This window comes from Cervus elaphus, chromosome 24 (genome assembly GCF_910594005.1).
Source record: "Cervus elaphus chromosome 24, mCerEla1.1, whole genome shotgun sequence".
NCBI lineage: Eukaryota > Metazoa > Chordata > Mammalia > Artiodactyla > Cervidae > Cervus > Cervus elaphus.
Window position 1 is genome coordinate 54,835,643 of NC_057838.1, and position 19,964 is coordinate 54,855,606.

Consider the following 19,964-nt stretch of genomic DNA (forward strand, 5'->3'; position numbering starts at 1 on the left):
AGCAGGGAGACAGGAAAACAACTTAGACCTCCCCCCTTGAAGGCGAAGGGCTCAGGGTATTCATGGGATAAAGCTGAGGTATGGGAAGCATGGGGAGGCCGTTGTCTCTCTGCTTGCATGCAGCCAGGCCACAGGCGTTTTCATAGCTGCAAAGCTCAGAAAGGAGTGGAGTTAGCTTGCTCTGAGGGTGGAGTTTTTGGCCTCTGACATCAAAAGGTCACTGAGCTGACACTTGCCCCTGTCTAGATGGAGGATGGGTGGTCTTAACCCTCTGAATCAGCTCAAGCTTAATTTGACACAGAAGACTCCAGATGTGTAAAAAACAGCTTGGGCGACCACCCCAGTGCCCAGACTACGCTTGGAGGATACGCCAGCTTATGGGAAAACAATAAAAGTGGAGTCCATAGGCAAAGGCAGGTCACAGTTTACCATGCATCAGTGGATAACTGGTAACTAGTTTCACAATGAAGGTGATACTACTGGTTAGAGAATACAGAGAGGTGCTCTGGGGATGGAGAAAATGAAGAACATACCAAGAGTGGAATGATTACCAGGGTGAATCATAGACAAAAATACATAGTAGGGCATCTCTTTATTTCCCCACTAGTGGGCCTCCATGCATTACCCTCCGTTTTTGGTGTTTTCTCTCTTTGCAGCTAGCTATCAAGATTGTCATAATTGGTCTCTACAACCATTTCTGGAAGCACTTTTTTTTTTTAAGTGACATGTTATTTTTAATGTTTATTTCTTTATTTTTGGTGTGCTGCACAGGCAAGTTGTGGCAAGCGGGGGCTACTCTCTAGCTGCGGTACTCGGGCTTCCCACTGGCGTTGGCTTCTCTTGCTGCAGAGAGGCTCGAGGGCACTCTGGCTTGAGAAGCTGAGGCTCCCGAGCTCTAGAACACAGGCTGTAGTTGTGGTGCATGGGCTTACTTGCTCCGAAGCATGTGGAATTTTGCCAGATCAGGAATCACCCCCGTGCCTCCTGCATTAGCAGGCAGATTCTTTACCGTTGAGCCACCAGGGAAGCCCTCCATAAGCACTTTTAATTAAACTTTTCTGATCAAATGCTAACACTTCAAGGCTGGATTCTCTTTGTTTCTAAAAAGGCAAATGGAATACATATGAAGTATTAGACGATAAGGAGATTCTCATACATTTTAACTTTTTTTTAGATCCTTTAAACCACTTTTTCTTGGTGCAGCTACAGAAATGAGTTCTAAAAACCAATGATGTGTGTAATTGCATTACTGCCTCTGAAGCTACAAATAAGACTGAGTCCATTTTATTCATATATGCAATTGTTCTGTGATAGGGTTTTTGTTTGTTTGCAGTTAAGCATGGATTTCTTTTCACATTTATTTTTCTTTTCAGATAGGTGCCTTCTATTTAAACCTTGGAGGCGCTCCAGAAGGGCCAGCAGGTACAGGGAAAACGGAAACCACCAAGGACTTGGCTAAAGCTCTTGCCGTACAGTGTGTGGTGTTCAACTGCTCAGACGGGCTCGATTACCTAGCAATGGGAAAGGTAAAGTTACACGTCAAATAGGACAAGGAGTTTATTGTAAGGTCTAACTGCATAAAGCTGAAGCAAATTCATATTTTAAACACTGATTGTGGTTTATGCATTGTTTGAACTCTTTTTTTTTTAATGGGTAAAGGCATTGTTTTTATCCCTTTGGGGTTTTTATTGAGCTTAACTTTCAGTTTTGACTTAAAAGCTTCGCAGGTTTCTCACACGGTAAAGAATCTTCCTGAAATGTGGGAGACCGGAGTTCGATCCCTGGGTTGGGAAGATCCCCTGGAGGTGGAAATGGCAATGCTCTCCTGTATTCTTGCCTGGAGTATTCCACGGACAGCACAGTCGACTCGCCAAGAGTCAGACGTAACTGAGCAACTAACACTCACACTTCAATTTTGACTTAAAAGGTTAAAAAGATGCGCTTTCTTATGAAAATCATGGTTTTTCTTGTCCTTAGTTTTTTAAAGGACTGGCTTCTTCTGGTGCTTGGGCTTGCTTCGATGAATTTAATCGAATTGAGTTGGAAGTGCTGTCAGTGGTAGCGCAACAGATCCTTTGCATTCAGAGAGCCATTCAGCAGAAGCTGGAAGTGTTCACTTTTGAAGGGACAGAACTTAAGCTCAATCCAAACTGTTTCGTAGCTATTACCATGAATCCCGGCTATGCAGGACGTTCTGAATTACCAGATAATCTTAAGGTAATATATATTTTCTAAAGAGTGTAAATTTGGTAATCAGCATAATCTGCTCAAAATGGTACAGTTTTCTCACATGTATTTGTAATCTCCCTTTTACCTTTTCCATTTGCTCTAAGATAAACCTGTAAAGATTTTTTTTAATGTCTAAAAAAATATTAGAATGTTAGAGTACATAAAACTGCTGAAATGCTACTGAACAAATTAAAGAGCTAATGAAAAGGTGCTGCACGGGGGAAGTAAACTTGACTATCAGCCCTTTATCTTTGGGTGATTGTGCTCGGCTTTAAAACCTGTTTCCAAAAAATAAATAAATAAATAAATAAAACCTGTTTCCTTTATGCAAATAATATATTTCACTTGTTTTATGCTTCAGGTTCTTTTCAGAACAGTGGCTATGATGGTTCCAAACTATGCCCTTATAGCAGAAATCTCCCTCTACTCCTATGGATTTCTGAATGCAAAACCTCTGTCTGTGAAGATAGTAATGACCTATAGGCTCTGCTCGGAGCAGCTCTCATCACAGTTTCATTATGACTATGGAATGCGAGCAGTAAAAGCAGTTTTAATAGCCGCTGGAAACCTAAAACTAAAATTTCCAAATGAAAATGAAGATATACTTGTAAGTATTAAATATATACATTGTGAAAGTTTCCATAAAAAGATAATTTTTTTCAGCAAGGTTGATTGTGAACTATAGATAGGCAGATAAGAGTTATTGCTTTGAGCCTTTTTATGTAGGGTTGAAATGACAGTTTTGAGATTCTGGTTTTCATTATAATTTATAGGAAGCCAAGGACCTTTCTGTTTGATAAGTGTAGTACTGGCTTTTTAGTATAGGGATTCCATGAAATAATATAAAACAAACTTTGACTTTGGTGAGGTAGGGGCAAGAAGAGGGCCAATACTGGCAATTAATCTGTATTGCACTTTTTGATTGATTTTTAGCTTCTTCGATCAATTAAAGATGTAAATGAACCAAAGTTTTTGTCACATGATATACCCCTATTTAATGGAATAACTAGTGACTTATTTCCTGGTGTTAAACTTCCTGAAGCTGACTATAATGTAAGTAAACCTCTGAGAATGACTTGTTCTTCAAATAAATGCATCTGGTGACTCAGTAGTTTTTTGAGTTTCATTAAATGAGTGAATTATTCTGTTAGGAAGATAAACCTCTATTTTGGCCACTCTGATTAATAAGGAAGAGTACATTTTAGTGTGTGTGCCTAGTTGTTCAGTTGTGTCTGACTCTTTGCAACCCCATGGATTATAGCCTGCCATGCTCCTCTGTCCATGGGATTTCCCAGGCAACAGTACTGAAGTACAATGCCATGCCCTTCTTCAGGGAAATTTTAGTACTTTATGTTATGTGATACCAGGGTTAACAAGTTTCAGGTCAAAGATAATGTTACCATAAGAGAACACATTTTATTTCCTGCATTCTGTCTCGTGATTTATAATATTTACTACTAAATATACTCCCCTGGTGGCTCAGATTGTAAAGAATCTGCCTGCAATGCAGGAGACCCGGCTTCGATCCCTGGGTCAGGAAGATTCCCTGGAGAAGGGAATGGCTCCCCACTCCAGTATTTTCGCCTGGAGAATTACATGGACAGAGAAACCTGTAGGGCTACAGTTCATGGGATTGCAAAGAATTGGACATGACTGAGCAACTAACAGAATGTCAATCTCAACCTGATAATTGTGTCCCTTAGTTTTTCAGGGTTCTCTGGGAAACTGCCAAATTTCTCCTTGTAGGTTTTGAGGCACCCCTGTAAGAAGGGGACATGTTCTCCAGTAATCCCTCTGTTCCCATCAGTTACCTCCCAGAGAGGGTGAAAGCCTGGTTGGGGAAAAGTGGGGGCTAACTTTGCACCTGATTGGAGCACTACTGGGGAAAGCAATGGTGCTTGTTAACCCTGGTATCATATAACATAAAGTACTAAAATTTCCCTGGAGAAGGGCATGGCATCATACTGGGGTAACTGATTTGGGGGTTTCTATTTTGACAGGGTAAGGTGAGGGGGCAAAAGCTGAAGAAGATGGTGAGAAAAAGAAATGGAGTTAGAAAGAGGGAGTCCATGAGAAGCTCTAGCTCCAAATCTTTTGGGGGCAACACAGAAATAGAGGCTTAATACAAACAAGACTCACTCAGACTTGTTTCTTCCATCATTTAATTTTATCCTGGAGTATAGTTGATTTACACTGTTGCGTTAGGTTCCGATGTACAGCTCAGGCTTCCCACGTGCTGCTAGTGGTGAAGAACCCCCGTGCCAATGCGGGAGACACAGGAGATGCAGGTTCGAGTCCTGGGTCTGGAAGGTCCCCTGGAGAAGGAAATGGCAACCCACTCCAGTATTCTTGCCTGGAGAATCCCATGGACAGAGGAGCCTGGCGGACTACAGTCCATAGGGTCTCAAGGAGTCAGATGCAACTGAAGCGACTTAGCATGTGTATGTACAGCTAAGTGATTCGCTTAAATATGGAAGCATATATCCATTCTTTTTCAGAGTCATTTCCCATATACTTTATCACAGAATATTGAGGAGAGATCCCTGTGCTATTAGTAGGTCTCTCTTGCTCATCTAAAGTAGTGTCTAAAGTTAATCACAAGTCCTAAATGATCTCTCACCTCCACGTGTCTCTCTCACCTGCCCCTTGAAACCACAAGTCTACTTTCCAAGTCTGTGACTCTGTTGTTATTTTGCAAAGAAGTTCATTTCTATCATGCACTTTTTTGAAGGATCCACATAAAAGAGATATCACGTGATATTTGCCATTCCCTGTCTGATATTTGCCATTCTCCTTCACCGAGTGTGACCATCTCTATGTCCTTCCATGTTGGGGCAATCGCACAATTTCATTCTCTTTTTAAGGCCAAATAATATTCCGTTAAGTATATGGACCACATCTTCTTTATCCATTCAGAGTTTGGTAGACATTTAAGCTGTTTGGTGTCTTGGTTATTCTACATAGTGCTGCAGTGAGTTTTGGGGTGTGTGTACCTTTTTTTTTTCATTTATTTTTATTAGTTGGAGGCTAATTACTTTACAATATTGTAGTGGGTTTTGTTATACATTGACTTGAATCAGCCATGGTTTTACATGTATTCCCCATCCCGATCCCCCCTCCCACCTCCCTCTCTACCCAATCCCTCTGGGTCTTCCCAGTGCACCAGGCCTGAGCACTTGTCTCATGCATCCAACCTGGGCTGGTGATTTTCACCATAGATAATATACATGTTTCGATGCTGTTCTCTCAAAACATCCCACCCTCGCCTTCTCCCACAGAGTCCAAAATTCTGTTCTGTACATCTGTGTCTGTTTTTCTGTTTTGCATATAGGGTTATCATTACCATCTTTCTAAATCCCATATATATGTGTTAGTATGCTGTAACGGTCTTTATCTTTCTGGCTTACTTCACTCTGTATAATGGGCTCCAGTTTCATCCATATCATTAGAACTGATTCAAATGAATTCTTTTTAATGGCTAAGTAATATTCCATGGTATATATGTACCACAGCTTCCTTATCCATTCATCTGCTGATGGGCATCTAGGTTGCTTCCATGTCCTGGCTATTATAAACAGTGCTGTGATGAACATTGGGGTGCACGTGTCTCTTTCAGATCTGGTTTCCTTGGTGTGTATGCCCAGGAGTGGGATTGCTGGGTCATATGGCAGTTCTATTTCCAGTTTTTTAAGAAATCTCCACACTGTTCTCCATAGCGGCTGTACTAGTTTGCATTCCTACCAACAGTGTAAGAGGGTTCCCTTTTCTCCACACCCTCTCCAGCATTTATTGCTTGTAGACTTTTGGATAGCAGCCATCCTGACTGGTGTGTTGTACCTCATTGTGGTTTTGATTTGCATTTCTCTGATAATGAGTGATGTTGAGCATCTTTTCATGTGTTGTTAGCCATCTGTATGTCTTCTTTGGAGAAATGTCTGTTTAGTTCTCTGGCCCATTTTTTGATTGGGTCATTTATTTTTCTGGAATTGAGCTGCAGGAGTTGCTTGTATATTTTTGAGATTAATCCTTTGTCTGTTGCTTCGTTTGCTATTATTTTCTCCCAATCTGAGGGCTGTCTTTTCACCTTGCTTATAGTTTCCTTTGTTGTGCAAAAGCTTTTAAGTTTCATTAGGTCCCATTTGTTTAATTTTGCTTTTATTTCCAATATTCTGGGAGGTGGGTCATAGAGGATCCTGCTGTGATTTATGTCGGAGAGTGTTTTGCCTGTGTTCTCCTCTAGGAGTTTTATAGTTTCTGGTCTTACATTTAGATCTTTAATCCATTTTGAGTTTATTTTTGTGTGTGGTGTTAGAAAGTGTTCTAGTTTCATTCTTTTACAAGTGGTTGACCAGTTTTCCCAGCACCACTTGTTAAAGAGGTTGTCTTTTTTCCATTGTATATCCTTGCCTCCTTTGTTGAAGATTAGGTGTCCATAGGTTCGTGGATTTATCTCTGGGCTTTCTATTCTGTTCCATTGATCTATATTTCTGTCTTTGTGCCAGTACCATACTGTCTTGATGACTGTGGTTTTGTAGTAGAGTCTGAAGTCAGGAAGGTTGATTCCTCCAGTTCCGTTCTTCTTTCTCAAGATTACTTTGGCTATTCGAGGTTTTTTGTATTTCCATACAAATTGTGAAACTATTTGTTCTAGTTCTGTGAAAAATACCGTTGGTAGCTTGATAGGGATTACATTGAATCTATAGATTGCTTTGGGTAGTATAGCCATTTTGACAATATTGATTCTTCCAATCCATGAACACGGTATGTTTCTCCATCTGTTTGTGTCCTCTTTGATTTCTTTCATCAGTGTTTTATAGTTTTCTATGTATAGGTCTTTTGTTTCTTTAGGTAGATATACTCCTAAGTATTTTATTCTTTTTGTTGCAATGGTGAATGGTATTGTTTCCTTAATTTCTCTTTCTGTTTTCTCATTGTTAGTGTATAGGAATGCAAGGGATTTGTGTGTGTTAATTTTATATCCTGCAACTTTACTATATTCATTGATTAGCTCTAGTAATTTTCTGGTAGATTCTTTAGGGTTTTCTATGTAGAGGATCATGTCATCTGCAAACAGCGAGAGTTTCACTTCTTCTTTTCCTGTCTGGATTCCTTTTACTTCTTTTTCTCATCTGATTGCTATGGCCAAAACTTCCAAAACTATGTTGAATAGTAGTGATGAGAATGGGCACCCTTGTCTTGTTCCTGATTTTAGGGGAAATGCTTTCAATTTTTCACCATTGAGGGTAATGCTTGCTGTGGGTTTGTCATATATAGCTTTTATTATGTTGAGGTATGTTCCTTCTATTCCTGCTTTCTGGAGAGTTTTAATCATAAATGGATGTTGAATTTTGTCAAAGGCTTTCTCTGCATCTATTGAGATAATCATACGGTATTTATCTTTCAATTTGTTAATGTGATGTATTACATTGATTGATTTGTGGATATTAAAGAATCCTTGCATTCCTGGGATAAAGCCCACTTGGTCATGGTGTATGATTTTTTTAATATGTTGTTGGATTCTGTTTGCTAGAATTTTGTTAAGGATTTTTGCATCTATGTTTGTCAGTGATATTGGCCTGTAGTTTTCTTTTTTTGTGGCATCTTTGTCCAGTTTTGGAATTAGGGTGATGTGGCCTCATAGAATGAGTTTGGAAGTTTACCTTCTTCTGCAATTTTCTGGACGAGTTTGAGTAAGATAGGTGTTAGCTCTTCTCTAAATTTTTGGTAGAATTCAGCTGTGAAGCCATCTGGTCCTGGGCTTTTGTTTGCTGGAAGATTTCTGATTACAGTTTCGATTTCCTTGCTTGTGATGGGTCTGTTAAGATCTTCTATTTCTTCCTGGTTCAGTTTTGGAAAGTTATACTTTTCTAAGAACTTGTCCATTTCTTCCAAGTTGTCCATTTTATTGGCATAGAGCTGCTGGTAGTAGTCTCTTATGATCCTTTGTATTTCAGTGTTGTCTGTCGTGATCTCTCCATTTTCATTTCTAATTTTGTTAATTTGGTTCTTCTCCCTTAGTTTCTTAATGAGTCTTGCTAATGGTTTGTCAATTTTGTTTATTTTCTCAAAAAACCAACTTTTAGCTTTGTTGATTTTTGCTATGGTCTCTTTAGTTTCTTTTGCATTTATTTCTGCCCTAATTTTTAAGATTTCTTTCCTTCTACTAACCCTGGGGTTCTTCATTTCTTCCTTCTCTAGTTGCTTTAGGTGTAGAGTTAGGTTATTTATTTGACTTTTTTCTTGTTTCTTGAGGTAAGCCTGTAATGCTATGAACCTTCCCCTTAGCACTGCTTTTACAGTGTCCCATAGGTTTTGGGTTGTTGTGTTTTCATTTTCATTCATTTCTATGCATATTTCGATTTCTTTTTTGATTTCTTCTATGATTTGTTGGTTATTCAGAAGCGTGTTATTTAGCCTCCATATGTTTGAATTTTTAACAATTTTTTTCCTGTAATTGAGATCTAATCTTACTGCACTGTGGTCAGAAAAGATGACTGGAATGATTTCAATTTTTTTAAATTTACCAAGACTAGATTTATGGCCCAGGATGTGATCTATTCTGGAGAAGGTTCCATGTGCACTTGAGAAAAAGGTGAAGTTGATTGTTTTGGGGTGAAATGTCCTATAGATATCAATTAGGTCTAGCTGGTCCATTGTGTCATTTAAAGTTTGTGTTTCCTTGTTAATTTTCTGTTTAGTTGATCTATCCATAGTTGTGAGTGGGGTATTAAAGTCTCCCACTATTATTGTGTTACTATTAATTTCCTCTTTCATACTCATTAGCGTTTGCCTTACATATTGCGGTGCTCCTATGTTGGGTGCATATATATTTATAATAGTTATATCTTCTTCTTGGATTGATCCTTTGATCATTGTGTAGTGTCCTTCTTTGTCTCTTTTCACAGCCTTTATTTGAAAGTCTATTTTATCTGATATGAGTATTGCGACTCCTGCTTTCTTTTGGTCTCCGTTTGTGTGAAATATTTTTTTCCAGCCCTTCACTTTTAGTCTGTATGTGTCTCTTGTTTTGAGGTGGGTCTCTTGTAGACAGCATATATAGGGGTCTTGTTTTTGTATCCATTCAGCCAGTCTTTGTCTTTTGGTTGGGGCATTCAACCCATTTACATTTAAGGTAATTATTGATAGGTATGGTCCCGTTGCCATTTACTTTGTTGTTTTGGGTTCACGTTTATACAACCTTTCTGTGTTTCCTGTCTAGAGAAGATCCTTTAGCATTTGTTGAAGAGCTGGATTGCTGGTGCTGAATTCTCTCAGCTTTTGCTTGTCTGTAAAGCTTTTGGATTCTCCTTCGTATCTGAATGAGATCCTTGCTGGGTACAGTAATCTAGCTTGAAGGTTATTCTCTTTCATTACTTTAAGTATGTCCTGCCATTCCCTTCTGGCCTGGAGGGTTTCTATTGATAGATCAGCTGTTATCCTTATGGGAATCCCTTTGTGTGTTATTTGTTGTTTCTCCCTTACTGCTTTTAATATTTGTTCTTTGTGTTTGATCTTTGTTAATTTGATTAATATGTGTCTTCGGGTGTTTCACCTTGGGTTTATCCTGTTTGGGACTCTCTGGGTTTCTTGGACTTGGGTGGCTATTTCCTTCCCCATTTTAGGGAAGTTTTCAGCTATTATCTCCTCGAGTATTTTCTCATGGCCTTTCTTTTTGTCTTCTTCTTCTGGGACTCCTATGATTCAAATGTTGGGGCGTTTCATATTGCCCCAGAGGTCCCTGAGGTTGTCCTCATTTCTTTTGATTCTTTTTTCTTTTTTCCTCTCTGCTTCATTTATTTCCACCATTTTATCTTCTACCTCACTTATCCTATCTTCTGTCTCCGTTATTCTACTCTTGGTTCCCTCCAGAGTGTTTTTGATCTCATGTATTGCATTATTCATTTTTAATTGACTCTTTTTTATTTCTTCTAGGTCTTTATTAAACATTTCTTGCATCCTCTCAATCTCTGTCTCCAGGCTATTTATCTATAACTCCATTTTGTTTTCAAGATTTTGGATCATTTTTATTATCATTATTCTAAATTCTTTTTCAGGTAGATTCCCTATCTCCTCCTCTTTTGTTTGACTTGGTGGGCATTTTTCATGTTTCTTTACCTGTTGGGTATTTCTCTGCCTTTTCATCTTGTTTAGATTGCTGTGTCTGGAGTGGGCTTTCTGTATTCTGGAGGTCTGTGGTTCCTTTTTAATGTGGAGGTTTCACCCAGTGGGTGGGGTTGGACAATTGGCTTGTCAAGGTTTCCTGGTTAGGGAAGCTTGCGTCGGTGTTCTGGTGCGTGGAACTGGATTTCTTCTCTCTGGAGTGCAATGGAGTGCCCGGTAATGAGTTTTGAGATGGGTCTATGTGTTAGGTGTGACTTTGGGCAGCCTGTATGTTGACGCTCAGGGCTATGTTCCTGCGTTGCTGGAGAATTTGCATGGTATGTCTTGCTCTGAAATTTACTGGCTCTTGGGTGGTGGTTGGTTTCAGTGTAGGTATGGAGGCTTTTGGATGGTCTCTTATTAATGTTCTGTGTAGTCAGGAGTTTTCTGGTGTTCTCAGGTTTTGGGCTTAAGTCTCCTGCCTCTGGATTTCAGTTTTATTCTTCCAGTAGTCTCAAGACTTCTCTAACTATACAGCACTGATAATAAAACTTCCAGGTTAATGGTGAAAAGATTCTCCACCATGAGGGACACCTAGAGATGTTCACAGAGTTACATGAAGAAGAGGAGAGGGAGGAGGGAGATAGAGATGAGGAGAAAAGGGGGGACTCGAGAGGAGAGAGACAGATCTATGCAGTTGTCTGTTCCCAAAGTGTTCTCCGTAGCCCAGACACCCACAAAGATTCACAGAATTGGATTGGGAAGAGAAGGGGAAAGGAGGAAATAGAGGTGTTCTGAGGTAGAAAACGGAGAGTCAAGATTGGGAGAGTAATCAACACACTCCTGAATAAAAATGGGAACTGAATATTGGATTCTTATATGTCCAAAATTTATATCACATGCTGAAAAACAAAGATTAAAAATCTAGAGTAGAGGTTAGACTCTTAAAGATACAATATTAAAAACAAAAACACAAAAAATTTTAGATATATGAAGTTTGGTTTAACAATAGGGCCTCTCTTTTTTTTTTGCAAGGTTATAGTGAAATGAAAATGAAAATTAAGGAGTAGTAGAGGAGTAATAGAGGACTTTAAAAGAAAATAAGAGAAAAAGAAAGAAAAAAAACAAGAAAAAAAATTTTTTTCCTAATTAAAAAAATCGTAAAAATATATGAAAATGAAAGTTAAGGAGTAGTGGGGGAGTAATAGGGAATTTTAAAAGAAAAGAAAAGAGAAAAAAATAAAAAAGAAAAGAAAAGAAAAAAATTTTTTAATTAAAAAAAAAAAAGTAAAAATATATCTAGGACTTTTTCTGGCGCTGTTGCAGTCAGTGTGGGTTCGGTTCAGTTTCAGATAGCTCCACATTCCAGCTTACACTTCTTGATATCTATAGGCCCCTTCCGGTGTAGTCGGTGTTACCTACAGGGATTTTAATCTGTTGCACCGGTCCCTTCTGAAGCAGTTCCCTTTGTTTATTTGGCTTGTGTTTGCCGGTCTCTTCAGTGCCTAATTTCCGCCCTGACACAGGCAGGCGGAGGTGGTCTCTTGCTCAGGTTCGCTAGTTCCGTCGCGCTGCGGGGAGGGAGGGGCGCTGCTTTCCCCATCTACGCTGCTCAGGCTCCCGGCTGCTCTATATGGAGCGTGCCCTGTGTTGCGTGGGTTCCAGTTTTCGGGTATTCCACAAACGCGCTGACTCGGTTGTGCCTGCGTTTTGTGCCTTCCCCGCCCGAGCAGCTTAGCAGCCAGGAGCTTGACAGGCGCACTCTCCCTGGGTGCAGTGTGCCTTCTCCCCTCCGCGGGCACAGCCTCAGTTTCCGCCCGTGCCGGTGGGGTGCGTGTGCCTTGAGTTTAGCCGCGACCCTCCCGGCGGATGTCGACCATTCAGAATCTCAGGAAGTCTTTGGTTAGAAACTGGAAGCCTGTTTGCAATGTGGTAGGGGATGCCGTCTTTGGGGCCGAGTTTGCCCCTTTCACCTCCCCCCTGCCTCCTGCCTCCGGCGGGGCTGGGCCGGTCAGCCATAGCCTAGCTCTTCTCTGGACTTGCCCAGACCCTTTGTTCTGTGAACAGCCAGCAGTGTGTTCAGGCCGGTTAATTTTCTCTCTTTTGCTATCTCACAATTAAGTTGGAAGCTCACAAAAGCTCCCTCCAATTGCCCTCAGGGCACTCAGGCCCGGTCCTTACCCTGAGCAATGCCGCCGGCTCCTCTCTGTTCAGCCCCCACTTGCTGGTGGCGGATGCGGGCGTCTGGGGTACTTTTCTACTGGGAGTTGCTTTTAGGCACGTAATCTGTGGGTTTTATTTATTTTTCCCTCCCAGTTAGGTTGCCCTTCGAGATTCGAAAACTTCCCCCAGACCCGCCAGTGTGAGGTTTTCCTGGTGCTTGGAAACTTCCTCTATTAAGACTCCCTTCCTGGGACAGGTCTCTGTCCCTAGCTCTTTTGTCTCTCTTTTTATCTTTTATATTTTGTCCTACCTCCTTTCAAAGACAATGGGCTGCTTTTCTGGGCTCCTGATGTCTTCAGCTAGCGATCAGAAGTTGTTTTGTGAAGTTTGCTCTGCGTTCAGTTGTTCTTTCGATGAATTTGTGGGGGAGAAAGTGGTCTCCCTGTCCTATTCCTCCACCATCTTGGCTCCTCCCCCTGTGTGTACCTTTTTGAACTATGGTCTTCTCAGGGTATTCTCCCAGAAGTGGGATTGCCAGATCAAATGATAGCTTTGTTTTTCCTGCTTGAAGGAACCAAAATACTGTACTTTACAGCACTACCAATTTGCATTCCTTCCAGCAGTGTACAAAGGTTGCATATTCTCCATGCCCTCTTCAGCATTTGCTGTTTGGAAACTTGCTGATGGTGGCCATTCTAACTGGAGTCAGTTGATAACTCGTCGCAGATTCTAATTTGCAATTGTCGAATAATTGGCTTGGAAAAGGAAATGGCACCCCACTCCCAGTACTCTTGCCTGGAAAATCCCATGGACGGAGGAGCCTGGTAGGCTTCAGTCCATGGGGTCGCGAAGAGTCGGACATGACTGAGCGACTTCACTTTCACTTTTCACTTTCATGCATTAGAGAAGGAAATGGCAACCCACTCCAGTGTTCTTGCCTGGAAAATCCCAGGGACGGGGGAGCCTGGTGGGCTGCCATCTATGGGGTCGCACAGAGTTGGACATGACTGAAGCGATTTAGCAGCAGCAATAATTGGCTTATCATTGGCTTTTTATCAACAGTATAAATAAAATGTACCTCTTGAATTTTCTTCTTGAAATCCAGCCCATTCAAAAATTCTTTATCCATGATCTTTGTGAGGACATTTCTTCAGGGGCAGGTATTATATATTTGCAGCAATACAAATCTTGTGGATGTTAACTACGATAACAGCAGGGAGTCAAGTTGCTGTTATGAGAAACGGCCACAAGATGGGAGTACTTTCCCATTCCCAATCTGGAAAATAGAATTGGAGCCTTTTAGACAAAATTGTGTTCCTGATGGTAAATGAGAACGGAACAGGGTGGGGACGGGGGTGGGGGGTAGAACAAAGACCCAAGGGCTTGTGTCTCTTTACCTCTGCCCCCCTTCCTTACCTATTTGCCTCCTCCCACACCCCTCAGCCAAAGCCCGAGCCCTCCAAAAGCGTTTTGCCAAGAGTATTGAGGGTCAGTAGCTAGGGTGGCTCTAAGCAAACTGGCTTTTCCTGGGACCACACCACGGGGCGCTCTGGAGCGCAAAGATTCTCAGAGATCTTCCTGGCGTGCCGCTCCACTGTCCTTTGGAGGCACGAGTCTTGGCTGACCTGAGAAGGGCCCGCCTGCATGCCGAAGCAGTGGTTTTATTTGAGGGGACCCGGCACTTCTGATAGAAGTGGGAATCATTTGCTGGCATGACCTCCTGAGCAGCCTCAAACTCACACCACTCATGCTTTGGGAGCCGAGTCTACTTAGGTCTAAGGATAAGAAACCAGCCTGGGTGACTCGGGTCCAGGAGAATAGAGTAGACATTTTTTGCTCTTATGACTGTTTCATTTACTTTCTTTTCTGTTTTGGATATTCTATTGCAATGGAGTTGACATGCATCGTTCTCTTTGTTTGAGTTCTTCAGCTCCTTGATTCACTTCTACATAGGCCTGTACCTAGAGTTTTGCAGATTCTCATCCCATGATGGTATTGCAGTGTTGAGTCAAATTTCCTGGGCCCTTCTGTGGGTCTTCGGCTATGATATATTTTTATGTGCATTTCCAGTAGTTTGGGGCCTCCTCATTGATCCTGCTCCCTGCGTCCCCCTGCCAACCTCCCCATCTATGCCTTGGCAGTGGTATGTTTCATGTGCAAGCCTGTGAGCCTGATTTTTGTGTGGGACACTGCTGGGTTTCGATCATGTTTTAGCTATCACCTGTAAGTGAAATCAGTCATACTTGTGTTCTGTCTGCCTCACTGGGCTTAGTGTGAGCCTCTCCTGGCCCATTGAGTTGCTTAAAACAGCATGATTTCATTGTGTTTGGGGCTGAGTCACTGTCCACTGGTATGGGTGGCTTGCCTTCTTTCTCTGTTCATCTGTCCTCACACTTGGGTCATTCCTCTGCCTTGGCTATTGTAAATAATGCAGACACGACCAATACAGTGCCTGTGACTTTTGCAAGGATGCTTTTCTCTGGGTATCCTTCCAGGAAGAGATACACAATCTTTGGTAGCTCCGTTTTTCTTTTCTTAAATGAACATCCAGACTATTCTCCAGAGTGACTGTTGCCAGTTTATAGTCCCACCTTGGCACTGGAGAGTTCCCTATTCCCCCATTCCACTCCCCAGACCCGGGGAGCCTTTTTTGAAGTGTTGATTTTGTAATGATTGCTGCCAGAGGATCCCTGGGTGTCTTTGTCTTGGGGTCTTTCTCCTGAGAGATCCTGAGCATTTTCGTTTCAGGTGATTTTTCTCTGTGACAAAGACTATGAATAAAATGTGGCTGTTGAAATATGCACGTGGAGGGTCGGCTGTATTTTGAGTTAGGTTTTCATTAGGTGCCGCCATGGACCTTTCTTGGTGGGGAAGGTCATCTGCATCCCCAATCCTGTGAACCTTAAGTACTCTGCCTTCAGTCTTCTCGTTGCAGTTCCAGAAGATGTCCACAAGGCGGCAGCACTTCTTCATGCACCACTGTGTTCACTGGGCCATCCTTCCTGGGTCGTCAAGGAGAGTGGAAGGTGCCCAAGGGCTTGTGTCTCTTTACCTCTGTCTGCTTCCTCTACCCCTTCGCCTCCTCCCGACCACCTCAGTCAAACCCCAAGCCCTGCAAAAGTGTTATGCCGAGGGTCCTGAGTGTCAGTTGTTGGGGCGACTGTAAGCAAGCTGGCTGTAATCAGGGACCACAGCCCCGGGAGCCCTGGAGCCCTACTCCTCTCGGAGATCTTCCAGGCGCGCCTCTTCACCGTCCTTTGGCGCCTTGAGGCTCGGCCTAGGTGGAAAGGGCCCACCTGCATCCTCGGTGGTGGTTTCATTCAGGGGGCACCCCCGCCAAGTTCTGATGGAAGCGGGGCTCCTTTGCTGGCACGGCCTCCTGAGCAGCCTCAATCCCACCCCAGTCTGCTTTGGGAGCCGAGTCCGCTCAGGTCTAGGGTTGGGCCAGGTCCCAGGGGGATTGTTATGGTTAGAAGTCCACTATTTTTCCTTATTTGTGTCTGCTGAATGTCCTGTGTTCTTTCTCCTCTTGTTGTTTTAAATGTTTTCTCTGTTTCCGTTCTTGACTCTGTGCCAAGTTTTGTTTATTTTGTACTTATCCTGCTTGGTATTTGCTGCACTTCTGCTATCTGTGTATTACTTCCTTTCTCCAGAAAATTCTTATTATCTTTTAAAGTATTTCTTCTATCCAGTTTTCTCTCCCCTGTCCTTCTGGGGCTCCAGTTACATGAATTAATATTTCTGACTATTTTATATTGTCTCACATGTCTCTTATGATCTGTTTCTGTTTTGTTTTTCATTGTTTTTATTATCTGTGCTTTAGTTTGGATACTTTTATTGACTTGTCTTTAAGATTCATGATCCTTTCTTTGGTTTTGTTCGGTCTACCAATAAGCCTCTCCAATGAACTGCTAATTTTATCTTTTATTTTTTTCAGCTTTATTTTATCCACTTTGATTTTATTAAGAGGTCTCATTTCTTTGCTTAAATTCTTCATCTTTTCATCTATTTTTGTAATATTGTCTATGTTCTTTTATACATTTATAAAAGTCATTTTATTTTTTTGTCAGCTAATTACGACATCTGAGTCATCTGTGAGTTATTTTATTTACTATGTTTTTTCCCCCTTGCTGATCAACAGCTGTTTTTTCTTATGACTGTTAAAAATTGAGTAGAAAATAAGAGGGTGAACTGGTTGTATTTTCCTGTAGGAAACCATGCTTTTTTGCTTTGTAAGATAGCTAGGTTGAGCTGCTGATCTTTTCAACCAGGAGTTGACCTGAACCAGAGTCTCGTTGCACAAGTATTGATCATTAGTTTATCTCTGATTTCAAATGTCTTTAGAGTGAGAGTTGTCCTAGTCTCTGATAGGATCCTTCCTCTAGCAGCATTTTGGGATAAAAACATCCGAAGACTAAGAAAATCTCTTTCTGTGGGGGCTTGTAGCTAAGCCCTTGATTTCTTGTGTCACTTCACACTGAGCAAAAGCATACACAGTGGAAAAACCAGCTTTATGTTTGAAACTCCTCCAGATTTATATGTCACAGGAGCCTGCATGGTCATTAAAATATCTGTCAATTTCTCCTTACTTCAGCAAACTCCCTCTGCAGTATAGCGGGTCAGTCCAATACCTACCTGTCTTTACTTGCTTCTAGAAGTAAAACTAGCAGCTGGTCTGTGTGAAAGGCTCATCCCTTTCTGAAATTTAGTTCCTTTAGGCTTGTGCTCAATGTTCGGTTGCTCAGTTGTGGCCAACTTGTTGCAACCCCTTGGACTGTAGCCCAGCAGGCTTCTCTGTCAGTGGAATTTTCTAGGCAGGAATATTGGAATGGTTTGCCATTTCTGAAATTTAGTTCCTTTAGACTTACATGTATCCAAAATGCTCCTGTGTGTTTACAGTTTTTATGATTTTTGTAACCTCTGTGTGTTTCTATTTACCATAGTGTGAAGGATTGTTTGGCATGTCCTTCTATATATAGCCTAATCAAAAGTGGAGTTCTGGAAAAACTAATAAGACAAGTTGTTTTCATGCAGCATATACCCAGTACTATGGTGCCATGATCACTGATAACTTATAATGGGAAACATTAATTTTTTAAAGTATTTTAATTCCATTTCTTCCTTAAGCAAAAAAAAAAAAAGGTTTAAGAAGTAGTTTACAAATATAAGAGGACACAATTTTATTGTTTCTTGAAAAATTTATGTTTATAAGACATGAATGATATGATTTACAATAGCATTTTGTAGAAATGCATTCCATTTTTCTTTTATTTTAGGAATTTTTAGAATGTGCTCATGAAGCCTGCAAAGTACATAATCTTCAGCCTGTTAAATTTTTTCTTGAAAAAATGATTCAGACATATGAGATGATGATCGTTAGACATGGGTAAGATTATAGATAGTTAGATGCCATAGTTAGCTGTTATTTTTTTAAGTTAAACTATTAAAACAACTAAAATTTATAAACCAAAGAGTCAGCAAATTTTGCTAGGTGCAGTAGGGAGCAACCCTCCATCCCCACTCTACCCCAACCAATCTCCATTCCAGTGACTTAAAAACAACGCTGTATTTCTCTCACGCTACATGTCCAAAAAAAATTGGAAAGGAGTGCTCATTCAGTGATGTAGCACTAATGACCCTCCACAATTTGCCCCTTTGATCATCAAATACGTTATTTGTTCTACTTCATGAACATTAAATACACTTTTACTTTCCCAAGGAGGCAACCTGAAAGTTCCAACCAAGGAACCAGACTCAAAGTCTAGAATCTCTAGATGATATGTGATAGTCTGTGTATCAGATTTGAAAGCTGTTCCTCTTGTTCCAGAGATCTAAAAATAGAAAAACAAGTTATCTGCCCTGCACACATCCAGCATTATAATAGTGGGTTTACAGAACATGATTACCACAGCAAATACTCACATTCAGAAACTGAAGAGACAAAGCCGGTACTTGTCAATAGCAGTTCTGAAATTCAGCAGGGCATGTTGGGCCCTAATTCCAGAGCCAGACTGACTGTAAAGTACCTCAGTAGTTTGTACAGGCCCTTCCAGGGAGTCAGAGTCATTTTATACATAATTTATTGTAAAGGGTATCATCAAATGGCTCTGGCCATTTTATATTCATAATTTTATATATATATATATATTTTTTTTTTCCCCCTTCCTGAAACAGCCTTTAAACTGAGATCCCCGTAAAACCTGGGTATACTTCTGTTTGACGTTGCTACCCAAGAGGGGTTTTCCAGGAACCTGTCCTCTGTGGACTTTGGTTCAACCTTGTGAGGGGTCTCCCCTCTTCCTTTTCTTCCCTGGTCACATGTGAGGTGGATAATAGAGAAAATTTCCTTGAGAGCTGAAAAATGTTTTCAGCTGGCTCTCTACCTATGCAAAGTTGATGTCTCAAAGGTCATGATTTTTTAAAGGCAGGTTTTTTTTTTAAGCTCTTTGTATTATATAAATTTTCAAACATATGTAAAAATAGAGGGAATTAGTACAGTCAACCCTCATGCATTCAGTAACTAAGAGTCTTTTTTACATCTTAAGCATTCACATTGTGTTTTAGCCTAGACTCATGATTTCTTTGTCAGTTAACTCTCTCAGAAACTTAATAAACTTTTTTTCCATTTGATTCCAGGTGTGCCAGGAACCACCAGAGTAGTCCTTATTAAGTCACACCTTTCTAAATGTCCTTGTAGTATCCTTGAACCTATCTGGCTTAGTTGGTAGGCCCATTTCCTTAATCTGTTTTCCCTAATTATTTCACCATCTGGAAATGATTGCTGGGAACCATATTAACCTTGCATATCTTATAATGAAGTGATACAATGGCCCTGCTCTTGATTTGGTCTTGCTACTAGGCTAAGCTGATCTTTGTTGTTCAAAGATTTTCTCAACTTATATACTAGGCTAAGCTGATCTTTGTTGTTCAAAGATTTTTCTCAACTTATCTCTTACCGATTGCAGATGAGAATAAATCACCTCATTCAGTCTCTCAAGTCTCTATATCTCAGCTTTCTCTACTTTCATTCCTGCTTGCAAAGTGGCCATATTTTCCTGAGCTCATTTCTTTTTGTAGTTCCTTGTTAAATGCATCCCTTAGCCACCAATATATACTAATAATTCTCTGTTCACTATCTTTTCCCCCTAAAACCACAATTTCAATAGATTTATTATCTATCTCCCAGATTATCTCAAGGAATAAATTTACCAAATGTTTGATCAGTCGCTTAGTCGTGTCCGACTCTTTGCAACCTCATGATCCGCAGCATACCAGGCCTCCCTGTCCATCATCAACTCCTGGAGTTTATGCAAACTCATGTCCATTGAGTCGATGATGCCATCCAACCATCTCATCCTCTGTCATCCCCTGCTCCTCCTGCCCTCCATCTTTCCCAGCATCAGGGTCTTTTCCAATGAGTCAGCTCTTTGCATCAGGTGGGCAAAGTGTTGGAGTTTTAGCTTCAACATCAG

At 41.0% G+C, this 19,964-nt stretch overlaps 1 protein-coding gene across 1 annotated transcript in view; it reads left to right on the forward strand.

The window, feature by feature from the left end:
- Positions 1-19,964, forward strand: part of DNAH12 (dynein axonemal heavy chain 12) — a 178,720-nt gene that overhangs the window by 58,172 nt on the left and 100,584 nt on the right. The window contains exons 26-30 of the mRNA XM_043886738.1: positions 1,374-1,526; positions 1,978-2,217; positions 2,591-2,836; positions 3,163-3,282; positions 17,769-17,878. Of these exons, the coding sequence (XP_043742673.1) occupies positions 1,374-1,526; positions 1,978-2,217; positions 2,591-2,836; positions 3,163-3,282; positions 17,769-17,878 (869 nt within the window). The remainder of the gene's footprint in view (positions 1-1,373; positions 1,527-1,977; positions 2,218-2,590; positions 2,837-3,162; positions 3,283-17,768; positions 17,879-19,964) is intronic.